General features: G+C 39.2%; 1 protein-coding gene across 3 annotated transcripts; it reads left to right on the top strand.

Moving 5' to 3' along the window:
* The first annotated feature begins 1343 nt into the window (after positions 1-1343).
* On the top strand, positions 1344-13893 carry Chrna6 (cholinergic receptor nicotinic alpha 6 subunit). 3 transcript variants are annotated; one of them, XM_077792661.1, is made up of 7 exons: positions 1344-1352; positions 4690-4753; positions 6451-6590; positions 10266-10310; positions 11011-11120; positions 11218-12196; positions 13762-13893. In XM_077792661.1, the coding sequence occupies exons 4-7, from the start codon at positions 10284-10286 to the stop codon at positions 13891-13893; spliced, it is 1248 nt and encodes a 415-aa protein (XP_077648787.1). In that variant the 5' UTR covers positions 1344-1352; positions 4690-4753; positions 6451-6590; positions 10266-10283. The 3 variants fall into 3 exon arrangements, with proteins under 3 accessions (XP_077648787.1, XP_077648785.1, XP_077648786.1); XM_077792659.1 differs by lacking the exon at positions 1344-1352 and having other exon boundaries at positions 4675-4753; XM_077792660.1 differs by lacking the exons at positions 1344-1352; positions 10266-10310 and having other exon boundaries at positions 4675-4753.
* The last annotated feature ends 13418 nt before the right edge of the window (positions 13894-27311 follow it).

The raw sequence follows: 27311 nt of genomic DNA, 5'->3' as shown, positions 1-27311 counted from the left end.
GTGACTTAGAAATGTCAGGTGTGGTGGACGTGAACTACTACTGACTGGAGATGACTGAAAATGTGAAGGTTAATGACAGGAGATATTTTTAAAAAGCATATGAGGTCATTAAATTATTGATGATGTTTTTGCTGCAGTAGATTCATAAATAATACACGTTTAAAGATCTATTTCCTTTACATTTCTTCATGGACAACTAAAGAGTTTTCCTGTTTTGAGTTTAAAAAGAACTGACAGTTGTAGAAAGGTCGGAAAAATGTTCATTCATGCAGTTTTTACACCAAAAAAAAAAAAAAACCCTCAAACTTTAAATAAGAACATACTCAATTTTATATAACCATATCAAAAAGTCTCCTTTAGTTTTGGAGCAGAATGGGCAACATATTTAATTTAGCAAACAGGAGCGGAAAAGCTCAAAACAATTTTTATAATAAAAGTGTCACATTAAAATTTATATTATAAAAGTTTTATATTATAAAAACTTTATATTATAAAAAGTTTTCCCCCTCAGTAAACCTCCAAATTGAAGCTAGAGTCTATCAATTAAAAAATGGGAGTAAACCAACAATTACTCTCTAAAGCTTATCAATTTCCTTAACACATTAGCTCTTCAGATTGTATTATTCCAAAGGCAGTGGTGTACAGTAACTGAGGACAGAGATTGGGGAAGACTGGGAAATCAGCTATGGTTAACTGCTACCCAGGCTTGGCCTTCCCTGGATCTGTGATGTCTCAGAAATTACCTGCAAAATTCTATTTACATAAGGAAGAGTTTTCATCTGATTTAACTTATTCAAATTCCTATTTCCTTTTAGAACTGGATAAGAGAACAGTGGGAGGTAAAGGGAGAAAGAAAGCAAAGCTCTTTTAGTGTTAATCAGCTCTTACCTGCCCAGGGCCACAGGTTCCTCACTCACCTCCCTTTCTCCTTTCTACTTCACTAAAACAAAGCACTCTAAATTTTTGGTTCAACAATATGGCTGAACATAAACTAATTCCTAGAATATGAATATGAAATATTATCCAGCAACATCTGGAAAGAATACAGAATCTTTGATTCTTTTGTTTCCTTTGCTTTGTTTTGCTTTGATGGTACTGGGGATTGAACCCAGGGACCTTCTACCACTAAACCACATGGCTGCAGTTTTCTCCTCCTCCTCCTCCTCCTCCTCCACCTTCTCCTCTTCTCCTTCTCCCCCTCCTCTTCCCCCTCCTCATCCTCTTTCCCCTCTTGGATCCTCCTCCTCCTTCTCTTCCTCCTTGTCCTCCTCCTCCACCTTCTTCTTTTAATTTTGAGGCAGGATCTAGCCTTTAACTGGTGATCCTCCTTTCTTGGACTCCTTAGTTGCTGGGTTTATAGGCATGTGCCACCAATTCCAGCTAATTCTTTTATTTCTTGAGTTACTTTTTCTCCAAAAGCTTATATTTCCCCCCTATATATCTTTAACTTTCACTTCTGCAATTTTCAAAAAGAGTTTGAAGCAGAACATAAATTCATAATTTAGTCACAAAACTCTAGCGTTTTTCTGATGATGGGGGCATAGTCTAAATGTTTTCTTTGAATGGAGAACTATTTTCTTTATAGGTATTTATATATCCTTCTTACAATTTAACTCCAGGTGAAAATAAGAACTAGAATCCATATCCAGCTCTGACTAACCCCCCTGACCCCCAAGCCCAGCCATACTCTTCCTCTTGTATTTTTCAATTCTACTGAAGCTTATCTGTGACCTCCATTTAAAAAGTCCTTCCTTGGGCTGGAAGTATAACTCCATGGTAGAGCATCTGCCCTGCATGTGTGAGACCCTGAGTTCCATCCTTTATGCCCACCTCCCCCACCCCACCCACACCCCACGCCCCTGCAAAAGTCCCTCCTGTGATACCAGTGTTGAGGACCAGGTTCAAGTCCTGTTCCCCTGCTGTTGAAGACTACACAGCAGAGAAATACCCAGGCAAGTGCAAACAGTTTTATTTAAAGGATAGAACAGAGAGACAGACAGACAGAGCCACCTCTGCAGAGGCAGAAGAAGGGTCCAAGTTGGTGCCCCAGGGAGTGGGATGTCCTGCCCCTTTTATATATTTCAGATTTCCTTTCTTCTCCTGTACCCTCCTCCTCTTATCAGATCTGAAAGTGAGAAGGAACAAAGCATCCCAGGGACACCGGAAGAAAAGGGGTTCAGGAGCAGCCCTGGGGCTTTCATTAACTACTCTTTTCAGGGAGGAACAATTCCCTGGAGGAGGTAACCTTGCCAACAGGTGGGGAGGAGGGGAAGTATCCTGAAGGTATTAGCATTTTATTTCCCTGATCCCATCATTCATTGCTGTCTTTTTTTCCAGCCCTCCACCACTTGCTCCAGGCACTTGATACAGAGGGACAGAGTTAGCTGCCCTGAAAGAAAGCTGGTGCTGAATTTTGGTGTATTCCAAAGGATTCCTCCTGTAGAGTGGTTCTGTAAGCTGACAGGAGATGAGCTACACAGAAGGTCTGTTTGATATGGGATGTTTCATGTCCCTTGAACTTGATAGGGGACAAACAGATGAGAATGGTGGGAACAAGAGGTTAAGGGAATAATTCTATAAAATGGACCCACTTTACACGGGCCCACACATGCTTTCTTTTCCGAGAAGCAATTTACCTGCAGCCCTGCCTGGCTTACGTAGACAGGATATGCCCCATTCCTCAGCAAAATACCTTCTATCTGCAGAAGAACAGGAGCCCCAAAATAACATGGATAAGAGAAACCAAAGTTACCTGAAGGGGAAAACTTTTGTGACCCTTTTCATAGACCAGATCCCAAAACTCAGATAGATAAGGGTAATTCATCCTAGCCATAAAATCTGTAAGAATTTATCAAATCTGTAAATCTATAGTTAAGAATCCAATTAGAACTGGTTAGAATGGGCCAAAGTGACCTAAAGTTGTCATGGCAGTGGGTACTTGAAAGTTTGATGTCCTCCTGCTGTCAGTCAAAAGCCAAGAGGTGGACTTGGGCAGGATTCTCTGGAGTGACCAATAAAATTAGAGTACAGGATAGGCAAGCTGTCCCTCTCTTCTCTGAGAGAACCCTCTCTACCTTGAGAGTGTCCCCTTCCCCTTTTCCTATCTCTTCAATAAACTCATTGCCTGTCACTCTGAGTGACATGTCTGAAATCTTTCTGACTTGGTTACAAGAATCAGGGTTTGAAGGTGGTTCTTTGACCTGTCTCATTTTCCCAGAAGGCCCCAGTCCTGTAACAAAAGGATCATTCTCTTGAGATTGCAATGTATATTTAGTAGAAAATATGAAAAACAAACCGATTAAATAAACATGAAAAAACTTAGGATCCTCCTGCCTCAACTTCCCAATTCACTGGGATTATAGGTGGAGGATTTTTTCTTTTTTATCACTTTAGGTTTTTTGCAAACTTCACGTGATACTTTAGCAAAGGACAAAAATCCATCTTGCTAAAGAGAAGAAATGAGTAACATCTTGGATGACATATCTGAAGCTCCTGGCACAGTGTGTGGTCTAAGTCTAGAACTAAATTAAGTATCAGTTCCTCTTTTGTTCCCTCAAGAGATGTGCAGTCAATAGAATTTTGAGGGAAGTTGTTAGTCTGAGTTCTGTGTATGTATAAAGCCTGCAGTATTTTTAATGATGTGGTAGAATATTTAGTTGGGAAGGCCCTGAGAGATCATCTCTGGTTCGATTGCTCTTTAACTAACATTGAAATCTGATCCGAAGGCTCAATTCATCAGAATTCTATTGACATGAGACTGAACAACAGGAAAATTTTTAAGAAAACCAATGGATGACCAAGATGTTTAAATAAACATGAAAATATTCAGAGGGCATCCATTACTTTTTTTTTTTTTCTTTTTGGTACTGAGGATTGAACTCGGGTGCTTTACAGCTGAGTTACATCCCCATCCCTTTTAATTTTTTAAAGTTTTTTATTTTGAGACACGTCTCACTAAATTACTGAGACTGGCCTCAAACTTGTATGCTTCCTCTCTCAGCCTCCCAAATCACTGGGATTACAGGTTTACACCACTGAGCCTGGCCTGTTCCTTTCATTCTCCATCATCTAATCTCTAGACCTGGATGGTAGTGACTATAGTCAGAAAGACGAGGCACTTGAAGCACTGAAATCAGAAAACAAATCTAAGTTGCACTTAACTAAGACAGGACTGGGAATTCATATTTTTAGAAAGTGTTCTCACGAGATTAAGCCTTGATTTACCGGAGAACTCAGTGAATCCAAATATGCTCTTTGGGACCTAGCATGCATTTCATCTGCACTCGGAGTCCAGTAAATGTGTGTTTATCCCCTAAGGATTGTGGCTAAGCTTGCAGAAGTTCTCTAAGCCCCTGCAGTGTTTTCCGTCCTGCCTAGCATTCCCTCACTGCCTCTCTTCACCTTTCTTGCACGAAAAGAGATCTGGGGTGACAGGAAATAGGGCTGTTCATCTGACATCGCATGTCGTCTTCCTTATTTGCCCTTCATGTCTGCCACAGCCTCTGATGCTGGAACAGCCGAGTTACATTTTGTGAATGTTTTTATTTCACAGAAGACACACGTGATGGCAGTAAGCTTCTGATGATTTAAAGGTTTGATGGGTGCAGCTGTCTGGTAGCTCTTCGTCTTCCACAATCTTTTGCCTAGAAAAAGGAATTCTAATGTGTTTTAATCATGCTGAGCAGCAAGGGTCAGGGGTTCCTTCACTTGGGTTTGTGTCTCTGGTTGTGTGTATTCATACCTTCCTTTAAAGGTAGGTTTTATTTCTGCTTATCTCCTATAACCTTTTAGCTTCGTGTATTTACTCTTTTTCTCGTTGTGCTTGAATAAGCAGATGTGAACGATTCTAGGTAAATATATAAAGTGCCTGTATAGGAAGCAACGCTGTTATAACTGCTGATTAATCTGGTATTGATGAGTTCAGTTTAACTTGACAGAGGGGATTTTTGAGAGGTGGGGTGGGGAGCACAACGCTGTAAATCATTTTATTTTTCTAATTAAAATATAATAAGAACCATACAGTCTTCTATCTTTCTCTGCTGTGGATGTATTCTACTCATGGAATTGTAGGTATATTTCATGTTTTTTCAAAATGGTGATTTATTTGTTAGCTGATGATATTACTCAATCTATGAACCTTTCCATTTTGTAGGTACTTATTTTCATTTTGGAAAATAGGTCACTTGATTATGCTGAAATATTATCCTAAGAGTAAAATCATTCATTTTCAAAGTTAAAACTTAGAACGGCTGCTGAGCTGAGCAAAATCACATTTCCAGGTGCTGTTGGGTTTGCAGGGACTTGCTCTTCAACACTGATGGAGGGTTTACTTAAAATGTGTCAAAGGAGAGAAAATAGGTAACGAGGAGGATTTTTTTTTCATTGTTGTCTTACAAAGAAATATTTTTATCATTGTTAGTTACTATAGTAAAAGTGACATTTGAAATTTCCCTCTCCTGTTAAAACTCTCAGTGTTTCAGGGTTTCCAATGCATTTTCCATGCCCCTGTTCTCTTGTGGTAATATAATCATAGTTAGTCAGCTGTCTGTTTTTGCCTGATGAACTTTTCCAACCCTTTCAGTTTTATTTTATTTATTCTTTCAAGGTACAAATCTCTTCAGAAAACTTGTGAAATTTCAGATGTCCAATTTGGATTCTGTAAGGAGAAATGTATTTAAATGAGGTTTTAATGGAATAAATTATGTCAAGTGATAGCATCGACTTACCTTTAATGCATTAACTTATCTTAGAAAAGTACAGAGACACGTGTCACTATTGTCTTGAATTTAATGACTGAAAATGCTATCAAAAAACCTAATTTTAAATTATTCTTAAAACATTTTAACTAGATTTGCTTTACAAAACTTGTGTTCTTAAAATCTCCCAAATTATTGAATTTCAAATTTGGTTTTCAGAAGGAGATGGCTTGTGAAGACCTTAATGAAGTGCCTATGTCAGTCTGCTTGGTGGAGTGTCCCCACCTCAACATCTTGTTGGCTGTAGACACAGATGTCAGTATTTTAGATCCGAAAGGGCAGGGCAGGGCTTTCCCTCCCTTGCCGGAAAGCTTCTAGCTCCACTGGTAGGACTAGAAGTTCAGCAACATAAACAGAAAGGCCAAGCCTCCTGTCTGTCTATCCTTCAGGGTTTGTGGTGCATTGGACTTTAAAAGTGTTCTTCCCAGCATTATTTTCTTTGATGTTGCCCTAGTTCTGGGATGTAGGCATAATTAATATTGTCTCCATCCTCAAGGGAAGCAGTGGAGGCTAAAGGGCGAGGTTCAGTGGGCACCGTGCCAGAGTGTGCAGGTGGAGCTGGTGACGGTGATGGGGCGCTGGTTGGTGGGCACAATGCACTCCTGGAGGGACCTGGTGACCGAAACGCCCCTGGCACCTCCCTCGTGCCAGCACCGGCTCTGAGTCCCTAACTCTTCCCTCTCTGGCCACGCAGGCTGTGCAGGATGTGCATCTGAGGAGAGACTCTTCCACAAACTGTTTTCTAATTATAACCGGTTCATCCGGCCCGTGGAAAACGTTTCCGATCCTGTCACCGTGTATTTTGAAGTGGCCATCACACAGCTGGCCAACGTGGTGAGTGTCAGGCGTTTGCCGCGTGTTCCTCTGGAGGCTCCAATGCCGATGTCAGAGAAGTCCCCACATTGGAGGGGACACTTTCTGCAGTAATGCTCTACTGGTTCACCTTAGATGGTGATGGAACTGCTTTTGAGACCAGTTTATGAAACAAAGAAGTGGAGGGAAGGTGAAGGAGAATTAGAAGAGCTGTACTTACCATGGACTGGGTTGTTGTAAATACAGAACTGAGCTGCATCTAGAGTCTGGGTGGCCCACTCACTGGACAGCATTGCTTCAAATCCCTGGTTAATGAGTCCTTTCAGGTCATTGTTCTGAAGATGGTGGGAGGTAACACTGAAAGCAGAGTTTGGCTACTAGTATCAAAGTTTTTTGTTGTTTTTTTAGGCACTGCTTAAATACAAGATGATTTTTTTTTCCTTATGTAATGGAAATCTGAAATTTTGCAGTCTAGGAGTTTAGCACCAGGTGGCTTCATGATGTGAGCAATTGTGTGTTCAGTTGCCCAGGTTATGCACTGCACAACTCCAGGGGATGTCACTTACATGGGCTTTGATGATAAGAGCATAAGCCAAATATGGCAACAGTGACCAAGGTTCCTTCTATCTTTTTATTTCACTGTCTTTTGCATGTGACTTCTTCCCCTAGTGTTGCTTCATGTTCCAAGATAACTGCTGTCTTTCCTCTTATCACATTCATATTTTGGGCAAGAAGCAGGAGGAAGGGAGAAAAGGGTGAAAGAGGCACATACCAGACATTTGTGACCTCTTCAGGGAGCTTTCTTAGAAGTCCTCCCCACAACTTCTGCTTTCTGTCTTCATCCCCTCTTGTTGCCAGAGAAAGTTGGGAAAATAGCTTTTTTAAACTGAAATTTTACTGTTTGAAATAATTTGAATAAACCCAGTTATAAGAAATAATAGAGAAATTCCTTATGATTTGCCCATTTTCACTGACTAATCTCTCCTCCATTTCTAAATCAGTGTCATTACAAGAACATTACATAGACCTGGGTTGTGGCTCAGTAGGGAGTGCTCGTCTACCATGCATGAGGTGCTGGGTTTGATTCTCAGTAACACATAAAAATAAAATAAAGACATTGTGTCCATCTAAAACTAAAAGATAAATATTTTTTAAAAAATATTACATATACATAGAATATGTTGACTTGCAGCCTTGGCTCTTTTGCTTAGCGTTGTCTAAGTGTTGAGTGTATCAACGGTGTGTTCCTCACTGAGTAGTGTCCCATGGTACTGATGTACCAGAGTTCACTTAACCATTTGCTTGTTGAAGAACATTTGGGCTGATTCTAGTTCTTTGGTTTATTATGAATAAATCTGCTATGAACATTTGTGTAAAGGTTTTTGCATGAACACGAATCTTCATATCTCTAGGATTAATACCCAGGGGTACTGAATGGCTGAGTCACATGAGCCCCCAACTAGACCTTCAAGATGCAGAGAGCTCTATGGGAAAGTACATTTGTTGCCATGCAACCTGTCCTTGATCGCAAAGTCTTCTATCTTTCAGGGCAGGAGAATGTCTACTGTCCTGCCTCACAGAGATCCATAGCCAGTGTTCCTTATGGCTTGGCAGATCTGAAATGGCAAACTTCAACCCCTGGTAAAATTAGTAGCCTGCTTGGCCTTGTGGATCCATGTCTCTGAGTCTATTGCTGTGGATCCAGTATATTGGAAACTGTGACTCAAAACTTGCAATACAGCTGGAGCGTCACTTAATTCATTTTCTTCAGAAAGAAATGGATGATGGTCCCAAGGATGTGAGGTGGTATCCTGGGTCTCTGGTCTCCTCCAGGGGGGCTGTCTGATTACAGGGCACATGTTCATTGGTAGAGACTGGAACTGGATGGAGACTATGGCTTTCCAGGCGGGCTTCTGATCTAAATCGGTTGACACCTCGGAGGGTGTCCTTACCTCCACACACCAGCTCCATACTGAGGAAGTGTAGCAGGGGAGAAAGGGCTACTGCTAGACGGGTATTATCAATTGATTTTAGCTCCCAGGACACAGGGTAGAACACTAGTTCAGAGAGGAAGCAGGCTTTGAAAGATGGTTGAAGTTTATGCCAGTTACCTCTAAGAACTTCCTGAAACGGAGACTGCAGAGCTTGTCTTTTCTTGACTGACATCTCATGGATTTATTGACATGACTCCTGCTCACCTCTGCAGATTGCAAAGTGACCCCTAGATGATCAGAATGCATTGACTTTAGGCTTGGGTCACTGTGAAACAATGCTGGCCACCGCCTGGCTAGTTCTGTGTTTTCTGGGATCAATAGGAAACCATGAATGTAACTGTTTTTGCTGATCTTTTTAAACCTTTGGACTTATCATGGCTTGACAACCCATTTGAAGGAGGAAACTTGCCTCTCTAGGAAAGGAAGTAGAGAGCATGAAATAAAAGAGGAGAAAACTGCAGAGTGCAGAGTGGCCCGGGGAACCAGGGCAGAAGGGTGTCTGAGCCTCAGTGCAGCGCCCTGAGCCTCAGTGGAGTTCATTTAGTCTAGAGGGTTCTTAGGTGCCTTGGGAAGCTGGGTTGGCTGAGCAAGTCTTGGGAATCAACTGCTGGCCACTGTCAACAGTCCTTGGACTACTGTGATATAAAATTACCCGTGATTCCAGATGAATCTTTGGTAACTTTCACACTGAGAGTTGGTAGCCACTTAGAAACTCATTATACTGAGGATATTGACCTGGAATGCTTTCTCTCCAAATAGCCTCATTTAAGAATCTGCTTAGACATTACTTCCTCAGGGAAGGCTTCTTTGGCCATCATATATATATATATATATATATATATATATATATATATATATGTGTGTGTGTGTGTGTGTGTGTGTGTGTGTGTAAATTTTATATTTCCCCAACTCCCAGCTAAGACACATGGAATCAGGACATTTTCCCATGTTACTTCTCTATTCCCAGTATTTACATAGCACATAATAGTTACTCAATAAAAATTTGTTTCATGAGTGATTGAAGGGGTGGCTTGGGTAGGGAAAAGGAATATGTAGTAGGTGGGTAGCAGATTCCAGCTGGGAAACTCCATGGTGAGCTGAGGCTGATTTTTTGGTAGATGCTGAGGTGAAAGCAAGGACCTGGGTTTGGGTATCTGTATCCTCTGCAATGCTTTCTCTCCCTATTTTCCAAGACTCTCTATCCTCTTCTTCTTTTTTTCCTTTAATGGAGTCAGAAAACTTTATGGGTTATGGTGAGCAGAAAGACTTCAGACAGAAGGTGAGACCTAAATCAGCATAGACCGATTAAAGCTGCATTTCCTTTAAAGACCACAGCGTTGGGACCAGTTGTGGAAATATTGCATTTCTGGCTGCATGCTAAATAAATGTTGTTGTTGTTGTTGTTTGGTTTTGATATTTATTTTTTAGTTGTAATTGGACACAATACCTTTATTTTACTTATTTTTATTTGGTGCTGAGGATCAAACCCAGGGCCTTGCACGTGCTAGGCAAGCACTCTAGGGCTAAGCCACAATCCCAGCCCAATAAATGTTTTTTTAAATATTGCTTTTTTAGTCTTCTTGCTTTCCTTCATTAGCAAGAATCACTCAGATTCATCTCTCTTTAGTTGTGATTCTTGCTATAAGATCTAGCTCTATTAGCAAGTACATGTGAAGCTAAAAATATGTTTTCTTTTTCCCAGGATGAAGTAAACCAGATCATGGAAACCAATTTGTGGCTACGTCACGTATGTTTCCCTCTCTTTGAACTGTGGTCCTCACATGTCCACTCAATAATATCAGATGGATAGAACCCCCTGGCATGACCTCTTTCCATGCGCATCTTATGACAGACATTTCCTTCAGCTGACTTGATGTAGGCTTTCACAGGTGCAGAAACCTAGTGACAAATGTCTCCCTGACATAGAGACTTTCTGTTTTCTGCTTTCTAATCTCCTATTTTTAACTTGGGCTTCATATTCTGATGCTTGCTCACTCCTTGATCTCTGCTGCCCCAGGCCTGGGGAGGTCAGTAGCTGAGATCCCTACCAGCTGACTCTATCAGTTATATTGTCTCCTCACTTAAAAAAACTTGATAACTTTACACAGATTTGGAAACAAACTCATCATCACCCACAGTTTTCATATTAGAAATGGGTTACTACTAAAGTTTGACTATAGTTCATTGGACATGGATGTCCAGCCTATAACCTCAACCAGCTAACTAACAATGAATAGAAAATTACCTAGTTAAATATTGTCCCCAAAATCAACTCAACTATTTAGCCCCCTGTTCCCCATGTATATAATTTCCCAACTTTTGCTAGAAACTCTGCACTCTTCAAATAATAATTTATTTTTTTTAAAAAAAAATCTGTTGATCCAACATAAGGTTAGCATTGGAAGATAGTTATTTAAAATTTTTTAAATTATTTTTATTCATTTCAGATCTGGAATGATTATAAATTGCGCTGGGATCCAATGGAATATGATGGCATTGAGACTATTCGTGTTCCAGCGGATAAGATTTGGAAGCCTGACATTGTTCTCTATAACAAGTATGGGTGTCTGACAGTCATGGTCTCTTTTCCAAGTTACTTTTGGCACATGCCAATCCACAGGGAGTCGTATTGATGTGTCTGATTTATTTTACAGTGCTGTTGGTGATTTCCAAATCGAAGGCAAGACAAAAGCCCTTCTTAAATACGACGGCATGATCACCTGGACCCCACCAGCTATTTTTAAGAGTTCCTGTCCTATGGATATCACCTTCTTCCCTTTTGATCATCAAAATTGTTCCCTGAAGTTTGGTTCCTGGACCTACGATAAAGCTGAAATTGATCTTCTAATCGTTGGCTCTAAAGTAGACATGAATGACTTTTGGGAAAACAGTGAATGGGAAATTGTTGATGCCTCTGGCTACAAGCATGACATAAAATACAACTGTTGCGAAGAGATATACACAGACATAACCTATTCCTTCTACATTCGGAGACTGCCAATGTTTTACACCATTAATCTGATCATCCCCTGTCTCTTTATTTCATTTCTGACCGTGTTGGTCTTTTACCTTCCTTCAGACTGTGGTGAAAAAGTGACACTTTGCATCTCGGTTCTGCTTTCCCTGACTGTGTTTTTGCTGGTCATTACAGAAACCATCCCGTCCACCTCTCTTGTGATCCCTCTGGTGGGTGAGTATCTGCTGTTCACCATGATCTTTGTCACACTATCCATTGTGGTGACCGTGTTTGTGTTAAACATACACTATCGCACCCCTACAACACACACCATGCCCAAATGGGTGAAGACAATTTTCCTCCAGCTGTTCCCACAGATCTTGATGATGAGGCGGCCTCTGGACAAGATGAAGGAAAAAAGTTCCAAGCAAAATCCCGAAGGTCTTTCAGGTAAGCCTGTCAAGGTCAGGTTTGCTAATAGCAGAGAACCTAAACTTCTGAAGGAATGCTGCCACTGTCATAAGTCAAGTGGGGCAGCCACCAGCAAGAGAAGATTAAGTCATCAGCCTTCACAATGGGCAACAGAGAATTTGGAGCACTCTCCTGAAGTTGAAGATGTGATTGATAGTGTGCAATTCATAGCAGAAAATATGAAGAGCCACAATGAAACAAAGGAGGTAAATGCACATCTCCTCTCATTTAAAGACTTAGATCCTCAGTGTGAGTTGTGTTTGTAAGAGAGTCGGGCAGCTTTGTTATTATGCAGTTACTGGTGGACTGACCTAGGGGTCAGAGCAAATCTCCACCAACTAAGGTAAACCTCAAATCTCAAACTGGTTAAAATGCATGTCCAGGGCAACCTTGGTTAGCTAAACCAAGAACGCTTTCACAAGAAATGTTGACAAATTGAAAGGTGGAAAGGGAAAAGCTGCCTCCAGAGGGGAAGAACTGACTGCAGAGCTTTGCAGCCTCCAAGTGGTGGGAGAAGGTGTGTGAGCTCCAGTGTTCAGCAACTCCAATCCCGCTTGTTCTACTTGAGATGGATTGAATGAGCCTTGGGGATATTTTTAGTATCCACATATTCTGCTTCTGGTGCCCAGAGTCTAACTATAGAAGCACAAAGCCTTCCCTCATTCTCCAAGGAGAGAGCTCAAGGAAATCATCCCAGTTTTCTGCTCCATAAGGATGACGAGCTCAGGGCAGCTGAAAACTTGTGCAGGCGTCTGGGTTTATTTTACATGACAGATGCTGGCATCCATATCTCTTAGTGAAAGGATATTGTGAGAGCTAATGTGCACCCCGTGGGTGCGGGGGCAGATACTAGGAATGCCTGCTATCTAGGGTAAAAAGTCTGGAAAAACTCACCTTCGGGGTGGCACTTTGTAAAATCTAGGAGAGAGAGCGTTCCTGTTGACTTAATTGCCACCAGGAAGGGCTCTCAAGACACAGCTGCAGAGACTTTGCAGTTTGAAAAGCTGCTCTTCCTGCTCAGAGGGTCCTCAACAGTACCTCAGGGCTTCCACTCCCCCCACTGCATGCTTCACACCCACTCCCCAGGCTTGCCATGGGGTCGGTGGTGCCAATGACAACAGTTGAGCTATCTAGCAGCTGCTTCTTGGGAGTGTTTCCTGTAGTCGGGAAAAATCTTTTGTGACCTAGGGATTCCTGGCTCACCAGGTCTTCTGCATACTCTCTAGCCAGCTCCACGAGGTACCCATGGAGACACATCCACCCTCTTCAGACAAAACAAAATTTCTTTCATTTTTTGGGGAGTGAGAGGTGGTAACCAGGGATTGAACTCAGGGGCACTAGACCACTGAGCCACAACCCCAGCCCTCAAAACAAAATTTCTTATAGGTACTACTTAGAAGGCATGGGTTAACCAAAGTGCCACCAACATTTGTTTTTAAAAGTACTGGGGAAATCTTTGAAAAAGAAAACGTTATGGAGCTGGGCATGATGGCATACAACTGTAATCCCAGCAGCTTGGGAGGCTGAAGCAGGAGGATCATGAGTTCAAAGCCAGCCTCAGCAATGGCGAGGTGCTATTGGTGAGACCCTATCTCTAAATAAAAAAATACAAAATGGGGCTGGGGAACTGGCTCAGTGGTTGAGTGCCTCTGAGCTAGTTCAATCCCCAGTACCAAAAAAAAAAAAAAAAAAAAAAAACTTATGAAACAGAAGATGCTTCCTTATGATTTTTATTTTTAAAAATAGCTTTGACTTTTTGTTTGTATTTCAGGTAGAAGATGACTGGAAATATGTGGCCATGGTGGTAGACAGAATATTTCTTTGGATATTTATAATTGTCTGTGTGTTTGGAACCGCAGGACTATTTCTACAGCCGCTATTTGTGAACACAGGAAAATCTTAACATGTCTTTTCTCTTAGAAACTCACAGACTCTATATTTGTTCTGTATTCCTTACCACAGGAAAGGCCAAGTCCCCCATCTATTGAAACTGAAGAGTACCTGGAAAAAAGAGGAGTATATTGCAAATTTAGGGGTTGAAATGTAGCACAGGGGAGTACATTAAGATGTTTTATTACACACTAAAGCTCACAACTGGCAGCACCCATAAACTAACAGTGTCAGGTCAGCTTCTCTTGTCTATACACATTGGTTTTCCAGGGACATGAATGACATGTGGTCAAACCATGTAGTAAACATAAAGCCACACTGAAAAGAGATTCTGTTGTATCTCCACGGTTTATGCTGTTGATTAGTGTAATGACACATGAGATGTGAAATGCTGATCCTTTGACCTTGTTGACATTTGCAACACTTGTGAACTCTCGCATCCTTGCTTTCTTGTGCATGTCCATGTAATATAGTTCACACGCTTCAGCATTATTTGACACACAAATTGGTTAAAGGCAATAGATAAGAGTTTATCTTAGCAGACTCTGTTCAATTAACATTTGGTTTAGTAAGCTTTCTGTTATGTGACAAAGTACCTGAGATAATCAGCTTAAATGGAGGAAAAAATTTATTTTGGCTCATGGTTTCAGAGGTTTTAGTACATGGTCACCTGGCCCTGTTGCCTCTGGGCCTATGAGACACTACATCATGGTGGAAGCATCTTGTGGAGGAGGCCTGCTTACCTCATGGAATCTGCAAAGCAAAGAGAAAGAGAAGGGCTGAGGTTCCCAAATCTTCTTCAGGGGTATGCCTCCAGTGACCTAACTTTCTCCCTCTGGGCCCCACCACCTAAAATTCCATAATCTCCAAATAATGCTGAGGACCAAGTCTTTAACATGAGCCTTTGAAGGACATACCAGATCCAAGCCATAGCAGTGTTGACCTGTTCAACTCTGAGATAGGCATTGCCAGGGTAAAAAAAAAAAAAAAAAGAGGCTCCTTTCCCCCAAGACCTTACAGCTATTTCAGAAAAGTCAGCTATACAAAGCTCTGCAGGATCAGATATTGGCGAATATCACCAGAGCAATCAAAACAGGGGGACCGGATGTGGTTGACTGGAAAAACCTGGAACAACTCCTGTTGTGTGTCAAATAAAAATGGTGTTTTTCTAGTCTTATCAACACTTTCCATTTTTCCATTGTGCAGAGGTTGAAAATAAAGTTATTTCTTCTGTAAGAAATTATAATCTTATACTTTTTGGAGCAATTACTTTTCTTACAGGCAGAACCTTGCAAATTCTGTTTTATTCCACTTGAATTATTTCTTGTATAAATACTATTATAGCAATTTTAAAGATCTGTTTTAAAGCAGAAAATAATACATCTACTCTCACAGAGGAACGAATGCCATTTGGCTTTTTCCCTTCTATTCTTTGTCCATATGCATAGATGATTCTATATTTCAATTTTACCTTTCAATGTCACTTCCTCAAATAATATTATCAACATTTCATTCATGATATTACACAGTCTTGAGGTATCATTTTTGTGACAGCATACTCTCTGTTGGGTTGATACCCAACAGATTCTAAAAGTAGAATGATTTTACTACCACTCTGTGAATTCTTCCTTGTCTGTTTTCTATTAGAGGTACCATGTAGTATGCCAGGCAGAGGTTTTGAATTGGAATTATTCTATTTTAAATTATTTTTACTCCCTCCATCTGTGCACTTATACCTATATTTTGTCTTCCTGTAGTCAAAAGAAAAAATTACAACCATTTCAGTTTAAATATTTAAATATCTTAATTGGTTTTTGTTTGAAATTCTAGAATCAGGTAACACCTCATTTCACAAAATAGAATAGAATAGAATTAATTAGCCAAGCAGAGGAGGCTAATTTTATAGATAGAAAAAGACTGAGGAAATCAGAAATAGAGAAGGAAAAAAAGCAGATTGATCATTTCAAAGTTATTTTTCTTGTAAAGTGTAAAGCGAAGGGGCTTCCCTATTGTGAGGGCTAACACTGGCCTGTTTGGGGATTCGATTATTATTTCTCAGTCTCCTGATTTCATGAAATGTCAAGTAAGCACTTCAGTTTTAGTTCGGCCATGTGGAACTTTAGCACAAGTGACTCCATTTTGGTTTGACCTGTTGGACCTTAAGCAGAAGCTCAGTACAAACCAATGGCCTCCTATAAATCTTATTGACCACTATCTCCACAGAGTTGGTTACTCAGTGCTTTATTGTTTTTACCATTAAGTCAAATCACCATTTAATTTTACTAAAAACTTTTAAATTGTAGTAAAACTCTCACAACATAATTCACCATTTTAACTAATTTTAAGAATATAGTCCAGTGGTATTAAATTTATACCCACTGTTTTGCAACTATCACCACCATCTGTCTCTAGGACACTGTGTCTTGTAAATCCAAACTCTGTACCTATCAAACAATAACTCCCTGTTGTTATTGTTTTGCCCCCAGTTATTGGCAACCACCATCTACTTTTCATTTCTATGGATTTCACTACTTTAGGTAATTCCTTTAAGTGGAAACATGGATTATTTATCTGTTTGTGACAGGCTTATCCATTAGCATAACATCTTGAAGGTTGACCCATTTATGGTGTGGCATGTGTCAGGATGTCTTTTTCAGGATGAATCATATTTTGTTAAATGCACATACCACACTTTATGAATCCATCGGTGGATGCTTAATTGCATCTACCTTTTGGCTATTGTGAATAATGTTGCTATGTACATGGGCTTAGAAATATCTCTTCAAGTCCCTGTTTTCAATTCTTTGGGGTACAAACTCCAAAGTGAAATTACTAGATTACATGGTTATTCTATTTTCAACTTTTTGAGGAAACATCATACTAATTTTTACCATAGCTGCACCATTTTATATTTCCTCCAACAGTTCACAGGTTTCCAATTTTTGTGTATCTTTTGCAAATACTTTTTTTAATATTTATTTTTTAGTTTTAGATGGACACAATATCTTCATTTTATTTTTGTGTGGTGCTGAGGATTGAACCCAGTGCCTCACGCATGCCAGGCAAGCGCGCTACAACTTGAGCCACATCCCAAGCCCAATACTTTTTTTTAATTTTAAATTTATTTTTTGCAGTAGCCATCCTGATGGAAGTGGGGTGACATCTCATTGTGGTTTTTATTTGCATTTCACTAATGATTAGTGATGCTGAGCATCTTTTCATGTGCTTATTTGCTATTTCATGTGCTTATTTCTGTATATATGCTTTGAAAAAATGTCTACTCAAGTCCTTTATCCATTTTTTAATTGGATTGTTTGGGGTTTCTTTTTAATTGTTGTTGTTAAATTATACGGGTGTTTTTATATAGTCAGTAGATTAATTCCCTATCAGATATAAAGACAAGAATTTTGGGCTGGGGATATAGCTCAGTTGGTAGAGTGCTTGCCTTGCATGTACAAGGCCCTGGGTTCAATCCCCAGCACCGCAAAAAAAGAAAAAAAAAAGAATTTTAAGAATTGCATTGTAGGAAAGTGGGAAGAATTTGCTTCCAGCCATGAGCAAGAAAACTCCATCCTGACTTCTTAATACCTGAACACTCTAATGCTTGAATATACCTGGGTTTTCCAGCCCAGGTCAGAAGTTTCTTGGAACTCCCAGAATAAACAAACCAGGAACACATTTTAAAAAGAAATGAAATAATATGTGAGAAAAGGGGAGTTAAGGCATTTGTTTAGAAGAATTATTGAAAGATTAGATTGAAAATTTGTAAAGGGATGTGAAAGGGTAAAACATTAAAGATATTTTTGTTAGTTGAAATTTTTGCCTTTTATAATTTATTTAAAATTCTTTTATGGGGCTGAGGTTGTGGCTCAGTGGTAGAGCGCTAGCCTAGCGCATTCGAGGCACTGAGTCCAGCCCTCAGCACCACATAAAATAAATAAATAAAATAAAGGTATTGTGTCTAATTTCAACTTAAAATTTTAAAAAATAAAATTCTTTTATGATTTCAACATCAACATTCATGACCTTTAGACATGTAACACAACTTGCAGATTATTTAACCCAATTCTTTTTTTTTTTTTTGTACCAGAGAATGAACCCAGGGATGCTTAACCACTGAGCCACATCCCCAGTCCTTTTTTACATTTTACTTAGAGACAGAGTCTCACTGAGCTGTTTAGCACCTCATTTATCTGCTGAGGCTGGCTTTGAACTCGCAATCCTTCTGCCTCAGGCTCCTGAGTTGCTGGGATTACAGGTGTGAACCAAACTCTTTTTTAATCCTTTACTCTCAAGAGGTAAGTTGGCTTGCTCATGATCACATAGCTCAAGAGCAACAAATTCAACAGTAGACATAATCTCCTGACTTTTAAACCATTGCTCATGAGATGGAACCAGAAGAAAATAAGAACTCAATTGAGAGGGCTCATGTCTTCCCTTTCCAGCCCCAAGGGACCAGAGAACATCTATTTGGGATGTCCTCAACAGCCCCAACCTTCTCCAGGGTTTAAGGTGCACCTCTTGTGTGTCATGAGAGGACAAAGCAATAGTAACGGATACTACATGTGATACATACCCATTTCTTCCCTCTTTGACTTTGGAATTACTATCTCAATGCTTCTGTAGTACTCAGCTGCTATAGATTGTTTCTGTCCTCACACTTGTGTTAAAATTGTAACTTCCAATAATGTGGTATTAGGAGGTGGGACCTTAGGGAGGAAATTAGGTAATGAATGGATTACTGCCCTTATAAAAGAGACTCTGGAGAGCTTTCTTGCCCCCACTATGTGAGAATGCAGGGAGAAGATGACCATCTACGAATCAGAAAGTGACTGGACCCTGATCAAATACCAGAGCTGGTAGTCACTTGATCTTGGACTTCCAAATCTATGAGAAATAAATTTCTGTTGTTTATAAGTCATCTAGTCTATGATATTTTTGTTATAACAGACTACACGTACATATACACTTTCTAGATGGTGTTTGGAAATGTCTAAAAGGGCATTTTTGGCTATTGCAATGAGTAGGGATGCTATTGTCACTCAGGGCCCCCTGCCTGGGGGCTAACAATAAAAATCACCCTGTATTGTGTGGATAAGCCAATGTAGAATTTTCCTTTGAAATAACCCCAAGACTCCCCTGTGAATCAATGGACCCACATTCAACTACTACACCTTCACTGAGCACTTTCTGGTGGCAGGATTATCTATCCTGCTAGACTAAAAAAGGATGGATCGCTCCCCACTCCTTTTTGTCACCCTGAGGGTAGAATTTTTTTTTTAAAAGAGAGAGTGAGAGAGGAGAGAGAGAGAGAGAGAGAGAGAGAGAGAGAGAATTTTTAATATTTATTTTTTAGTTCTCGGTGGACACAACATCTTTGTTGGTATGTGGTGCTGAGGATCGAACCCGGGCCGCACGCATGCCAGGCGAGCGTGCTACCGCTTGAGCCACATCCCCAGCCCCTGAGGGTAGAATTTTACAGATGAAGAGGACCTTCATCTATAAATCAGATATGATTATAGCACTTTTTTCATGAGGCTGTTTTTAGAAGGTTTTCTGAGCAATTGTTAATCCTTCTATTATTTCCCCTTGAAATCTGCAACCTTCTAGCCTCACTGGAACTCCTCTGGTTGCCAGGGCTCAGGCCATCCTTGTACATTCTGGTGGGCAAGTCTAGTTCTACGACAGGCTGTCCTGACTGCCTGCCATTGGTTAAACCTGCCCAGAGCTATAGAAATCTACATCAGTGGATAGATTGCTGCTCTTTTCTAGATTTCCCAAAGCTAAGATTGTGTCCATGAGTCAAACATGTTATATTACTTTTGTTTTCATAATTACCTTATTATTGACAAACTGAAAAGAAAGTCTTAATACAAAGAAGAAATACATGCCGGGTTAAACAGAAGCTATAGTCATCCTGGCTGATAAATGAATGAATTTGTTTTAACACATAATAGGAAGTGCTTCAGAGAAAGAATTTTAACACAATCAAAAGATCCAACCCAGGGGCTGGGATTGTGGCACAGTGGGAGAGCGCTTGCCTAGCATGTGTAAAGCCCTGGGTTCCATCCTCAGCACCACATAAAGATAAATAAATAAAGGTATTGTATCCATCTACAACTAAAAAATATTTTTAAAAAAGATCCAACCCAGCATAGAATTGAAATAATGACTCTTGGGAAATCATAGTGTTCCATTGTGGCTCATTAGACACCATCTTTAAAGTGAACGAGAAATAGGTAAGAGTCTTTATAATGTAGCTATGTGCCATGACCACAGACTGTGTACAAAATTTTATAGCAGAAAGACCAGACTATCATTTCTTTAATCCAGTAATTAATCTTATCACTAATGTATGCAATAACCAGATAGAATAAGGTACAATACAAACTCCACATTATCATCTCTGATGTATTCTTGCCAAAATTATTGAACTAGAATTATAGTTTGGAATTATAGTTTGGGTTACAAGTGTCTCTTTCAGATTACAGGAAAGATAGGAGACAGAGGAACAAGCTAAATGACATCAGAGGCAAGCAAGTAGAGAAATCCCCAAAGCAAGACATTCTTGAGATCCACTCTTTTCAACAAGCCAGTACCAAATAAGTGATCAAAATAGAGTTAAGAGGCAGGACAATGTTGTTCTGACTTGAATCTTATTTTATTCTTTCCATATTTTTTATTTGTGCATTATAGTTGTATACAATGATGGAATTTGTTGTTACATACTCATATATGCACACAATTTAATGATATGATTTGGCCAATATCATTCCCCAGCATTTGAATCCTATTTTAGACCAGTTAACTTTAAAATCAAGATTTTTTTTAGACAGGGAAACTTAAATTTAGAATTATTGATTTTATTAACTATATTGTTATTTTAATTTTTTTCTTTCTTTTTTTTGCAGTATTAGGGACTGAACCCAGGGGTGTTTCCCCACCCTGCTATATCCCCAGCCCTGTTCATGTTTTAAGACAGGGTCTTGCTGAGTTGAAGAGACTGTCCTCAAATTTTAGATCCTCTTGTTTCACCCTCCTAGTTGCTGAGATTATAGTATGTACCACTGCACCTAGTTGAAATATTTTTTTAATATAAGAAAATGTTTTTCTAAAGTGCATACTAAAGTATATACACACAGAGCTAGAAATGTTGGGAGGGGCTGAACAAGAGCACAAATTTGTCTCTATTTTAGACAATCCAATTCAAAGATTCTGGTACTGTTTTAATTAACAAATATTAATTAAGCCTTGATTATGTGCTCATCTTAAATCTAACGACATGTTAGCGATATAATGGAGGACATGCTGGCATAGCTAAGGAAATAAAGGTTCACTTCATAAAATACTAAAGAATCATCATGTTCTAACCATACAGTATAGACTGAAAAGTTCACAAGCTTCCAGAAACACTCAGTGTGGGCCATGTGTTTTGTAAAGGCTTCACAAGGAGGTGGGGTGGGGTGAGGTGAACAGCGATCTGAAGGATGAGAATTTAGGAAGCTCTCATGTGTCCCTGTGTGTGCCTATGCATGTGTGTCCTGCATGCTCACATGTGTGGTAGAGATTAATATAGAAGCATTTACTTGGGATCAGTTGGCAAATTTTGCCCATAGATTTTCCTTGCTATAAATATTTGAAATTAAAATTTCTATGCTTTAATGTTACCTTTTATATTTACTCTCCTAGGGTTATTATAATATATAAATATTTATCCTTTTCCATGTTTGAGACCATAATCATCTTCCCCCCTCAGCTGTAATGGGGCTTAAGCTGCATGCATACATCTAAATGTTTGATCTCTGCATCTGTGATCAGAAAGAGGGTTGCTGTAAAAAGTGTTTCATGCTGCTATTTGTCAATTTACTGCTGAATCCATACCTAAACACATTTATCTAATTGAATAGTGTATTTTACTTAGCAAACTAATGAATTAAAGACAATAACTTTTTAAAAATTGTTGATTGGTTTGATACTGATAAATGGATTTTTTTTTGTGTGTGTGTGTGTGTGTGTGTGTGTCTGTGTGTGTGTCTGTGTGTGTGTCTGATGCTAGGGAATGAATCCAAGGCCTCCCATATGCCAGATAAGTGCATCACCATTGAGCTACACCCAATAATATTTTAAATAAAAGGGACAATAATTACTTGTCCTTTGAATGCACAAACCCATCAAGGCTGTAAGGACAGAATTCTTGCTTTTCATCAAAATGCATTCCTGCAGGGCTGGGGATGTGGCTCAAGCGGTAGCGAGCTCACCTGGCATGCGTGCGACCCGGGTTTGATCCTCAGCACCACATACCAACAAAGATGTTGTGTCCGCCGAGAACCAAAAAATAAATATTAAAAAAAAATTCTCTCTCTCTTTCTCTCTCTCTCTCTCTCTCTCTCTCTCTCTCTCTCTCTCTCTCTCTCTCTCTCTCTCTCTCTCTCTCTCCTCTCTCACTCTCTCTTTTAAAAAAAAATGCATTCCTGCAAATCCTGTCCTAATGTAGTGACAAAGCAGCTTATTTTATCCCAAAGAAACAAAGTTGCAATTAGAAGAGTGTGTGTGGTTTAAAATGGTGAAAGCTTCAGTATAAATCTCCAAAGTACAGACTTTTAGAGCAGAGAAGTGCTTCACAGGTCATAGGGCATAACCTTTTATTACTGACCAAGAAACTGAAACTCATATTGGACAAATAACTAGTCTGAAGCCCCATGGCTCACACAGATAGCTCATGACTGGCCTAGAACCTAAGAGTCCTAAAGCCCTGATTTTTGTTTACTATGTTTCCTCCTCTTTAAAAAAAATCCAGCAAAACATGCAGAAGAGTAATGAATATGTGGATCATATGAAGAGCCCAGTGTTCCATGTTTGTATGTAGTACACAAAAATACGGTACAAAATTTGGTATAAATTGAAAACATAATACATTGATCATGCTAAATACTGTGTTTAAAATATAACCTTCAAAGACATATAAATGTGAGTTCTTTTTTTAAATGCTATAATTGCTTTTGAGGATGGTTCGAATGGCATGAATCTCTTGAAAAGTCCAGGCTATTTTTTAAAAATTCTGTTATTTCTGTTTACTATATATATATATATATTTGTTCTAAGAATAAAGCATATCTGAGCATTTCGTAGGTCTAGAAAAGGGAGCCATACAAGAGAGGGAGGGTAATTAAAGGAACAATTCCCAGGAGGAAAGAGCAAGGGCATGGGGAAGAAAAGATCTGGTATGAAAATAAGTTTAGTATGAACAGAATGGAGATCTGACCAGAACCAAAAACATTTAGGAGAATACTGCAAATGTTCAGGAGACTAAATAGCAAGATACAAAAAAAACTCCACTAAAATGGACACACCCTCCTGCCAAGTCTACCAACATTTGTGGATCATGAATTACAAGCTGTGCCCAGATTTCTCTCCGCCCCCACAATAAATTAGAAAGTCTGTTCCCAACAGTCATTTTTCAGTCCCCATCTGTGTCCAGCATCCATCAGTCTGCACAGTTAAAATGATTCAGAGTTCTTAAAGCAGTCAGTTCCACAATTCTCAGGGTACAATGCATCTTTGGTGGTTTTTGGTTGCCATTTTTAACTGGACAAGTCTGTAATGTAGTGGCATCCCCTCCTCCACCAAAGAATCTTAATTAAGCTTCTCCAGAGACCCTCACCATAATTGTTCTCATTAACAGAATATCTGCAAAAATTTCTGGAAAAAAATGCAATGTGGGTTAGGACTTTCTATTTTTTTTTTTTTTTTTTTTTTTTAGGAGGACTAAATTGCTCTGTCTTGCAAAAGCTAAGTTTGGCTGCAGACATGATGATGTTACTTCTTCTTTTGCTTAAAACTTGTAAAACCTCTGACTAATCTAAAAAATGGGACAAAAAGCATTGTCATGTAAACCTTCAAATCCCTTCTCCCACTGGGTTCAAAGTCCCAAGAATGGAATTCCAGATTCAAGGTCCAGAGAAATTTTTAGGCAATAGGCCCTCTGGACCCTGCAGTCCATAAATGGGCTTCCTGAAAATTCTCCAGATATCCAGCTTCTTCTGTCCTACATTAATAGGAATTAGAATCTAGAAAAGAATTCTAGTGCAAGACGTGTGGCTGTTGAGATGTGTGAGGGTTTTCATGCTTTGCTTTGGTTTTGTTTGTGTTTTTGTCCTTCAAATTCTATTACTATTTCATAAGAAACATAAAATAAAATGACTGCTATAAGGTTCAAAAGAGGACATGGAAAGTGGGCTAAGATACCTTCATAGACCAGACAGTCAGGGAATGTCTGAAATGTATAGGGCAGATGAGGTGAGATTTATGGTAAAATCTAATAAAGCCATGGATTTTGTGCTCCATAAAGCAAAGAGGGAGCTGCCAAAGAATTTTTTTAGCAAATGCCCCAAATAATGCTAAGATTATAGGAAGAAGGGTCTTGAAAATGAAATGGAATTAGTAAGGCAGGGAAAGACCAAGGGACAGCTACAACACTTCTGTATTTTCGTAATGTGTTTTGTCCATCCCCACTAATGTGGTCATTCTGACACATGAGAAAGCAGAGTGGGCACTGGATTAGAAGAATCAGGGCAGTGGCCAAGATTAATTACGGCTACTATCAAGGAAAGGTTAACCCCCAAAGCAGAAGATAAGTCACTCACAAACCCTAGAAAACTGGCTGGTTGGACACAGGAAGAAAAGAAAAGCTTCCCCATACTATTATAGAAGCCAGATTTCCTATAATTACAGTTTTCACTATTAAAAATCATCAAATATTAGAGTAAAATGAACACAGAAAGTATCAAAAGTCAACAGAAGAATTAACCCCGGAGGAAAAATGTATGCACACAACAAAAGACTTCTCAGTAATTATAATTAGTAGTTCCCCAAATATTCTACAGAGTATGACATCCATAAAGAATCAGAGTTCTTAAAAATCAAATACATGATTGATCCACAAAGAAGCATACAAGAACCCCATCTCAGGAAATGGGCTGAGTAGACTAGACCATGACTTGAAGCTCAAATTTGTTGGCTGTCATCTCAATCTGACAATGTAAAGAGTTACAGAATTAAAAAGTATGAGGGAAAAGTTAATAAGCTAATAAGCATGGAGGACAGATCAAGGAATACCAAGATCTCTCTATTAGAAATCTCAAAAAGAAAAGAGAGAGCAGATGGAAGATAGAAAATAAGAAATAAGAAAAGAAAATTTGCATGATTTGAAGAAAAATATCAGCCATCAAGTGCCATGCCAGAGAGAGAGAGAGAGAGAGAGAGAGAGAGAGAGAGAGAAGGAGGGAGAGAGAGTCCTGTATTTAACTCTATACAGGTGACTTTTCTAAAGTCCAAAGATAAAGAAAAAAAAACATAAAAGTTTTAGGAAGGAAAAAATAGGAAAGAAAAGAGTCTACCTCACTATGTCTCTCATTGTTTATATGGACTATTACAAAATAATGTCTTCAAAGTTCTAAAGGAAAATAATTTTGAACTAGAATTCCATGCAGAAGTTACAATTTCAGAAATATAAGGACTCAGAAAGGTTGTCACATTAAAAAACTTTCTAAAATAATTACTTTGAGCTGGATGTAGTGGTGTATAATTGTATCCCCAGCTACTCAAGAGGCTGAAACAGGAGGATCACTTGAACTCAGTGGTTCAAAACCAGCCTGGGCAACATAGCAAGACCTTGTCTCAAAAAAATAAAAGTTACTTGAAGACATGTTCCTCTGAAATCAGAGAAAGAGGGAAATAGGATAAAAAATGGTGAACAAAGATATAAAAGTATTTATAATGTGTTTGTAGACAAGCTATATTGTCAGTAAAGTATTCTTAAGAAGGGTGACATATAATATAAAAAAAATCTGGAGCTAAAATTCTGGATGATTTTAATAAAACATGGAAGGTGATAAAGAAAGGGGGTAGGTAAAGATGCTAAGGGTCTTGTTTTGTTTGTAAAGTGATAACTATTGACAGTGATTCTCAGCATTGACAGGAAGACTTTGAAATGTTTATTAATAAATTAATAAAAGTGAACATATAATCTTCAACCACTAAAGGAAAAGAAAGAACAGATAAACTCAATTAATACTGAGAATTTAAGAGAAAACTTAGTTTAGAAGAAAATATTACAGAGAACAAAAATTGCATGAGTAGGGGCTAGGGTTGTAGCTCAACAGTAGAGCACTTGCCTCACATGTATGAGGCACTGGGTTCGATCCTCAGCACCACATCAAAATGAATAAATAAAATAAAGCTATTGTGTTCATCTACAACTAAAAAAAAATTTAAAAATTGCATGAGTAACTAAACACATCAATGATAAAAATGGGTCAAACCCTTAAATTATTTTTGTTTTGTTTTGTACCAGGAATTGGACTCTGGGGCACCTAATCACTGAACAACATTCCCAGCCCTTTTTCTTTTGAGACAGGGTCTCACTAAGTTGCTGAGGCTATCTTTGAACTTCTGATCCTCCTTTGATCCTCCTGCCTCAGCCTCCTAAGCTGCTTGCATTACAACTGTGCACCATCAAGCCTGGCTAGGTTGGTTTTTTTTTTTTAAGTTCAAGCTACAAGCTATTTACAAAAGCCATGCATGCTATGCCAGGCATGGTAGCACACACCTTTAATCCAATTGGCTTTAGAGACTGAGGGAGGAGGATCAAGAGTTCAAAGCCAGCCTCAGCAATTTAGTGAGGCACTATACAATTCAGTGACACCCTGTCTCTAAATAAAATACAAAAAGGGGATGGGGATGTGGCTAAGTGGTTAAGCACCCCTGGGTTCAATCCCCAGTACAAAAGAAGAAAGAAAGAAAGAAAGAAAGAAAGAAAGAAAGAAAGAAAGAAAGAAAGAAAGAAAGGAAGGAAGGAAGGAAGGAAGGAAGGAAGGAAGGAAGGAAGGAAGGAAGAAAAAAAGAGCTATGCATGCTTAAATACTCCAGAAAAGGATTTGAATTTATTTATTGCTATTGGAAATTGAGCCCACAGATGTTTTACCACTAAGCTACATCCCTAGTCCTTTTTATTTTTTATTTTGAGACAGGATCTTGCAAAGTTTCCTAGGGTTTCACTAAGTTGCTGAGGCTGACCTGGAACTTGCAATCCTCCGGTCTCAGCTTCCCAAATCGTTGGGATTATAGGCATGAGGCACCATGCTTGGTGGAATTTGGATTTATAACTGGGTAATGAGAAAATTGCTTTAAGCTAAAGTTCAGAAGGATTTGATGGCAGCGACGGCAAAAACCAATCTGAATAGACATTTCCTCAGAGTTTTAAGAGAAGTGGTGGAGGTAGGGGATAAAGCACAGCCCCGGGACAGGGACACACATGGAAACAGACTGGGAAACACAGAGGACTCTGGTGGAATAGATTCCTTTAAATGAGGAGACACCAAAAACCATTATCAGAGAATATTCAGAACTTTACTTTCCTAGGAAATGATAAAT

The sequence above is a fragment of the Urocitellus parryii genome, chromosome 14 (genome assembly GCF_045843805.1).
Source record: "Urocitellus parryii isolate mUroPar1 chromosome 14, mUroPar1.hap1, whole genome shotgun sequence".
In the NCBI taxonomy this organism is placed as follows: Eukaryota; Metazoa; Chordata; class Mammalia; order Rodentia; family Sciuridae; genus Urocitellus; species Urocitellus parryii.
This window is presented reverse-complemented; position numbering and strand designations above follow the sequence as displayed.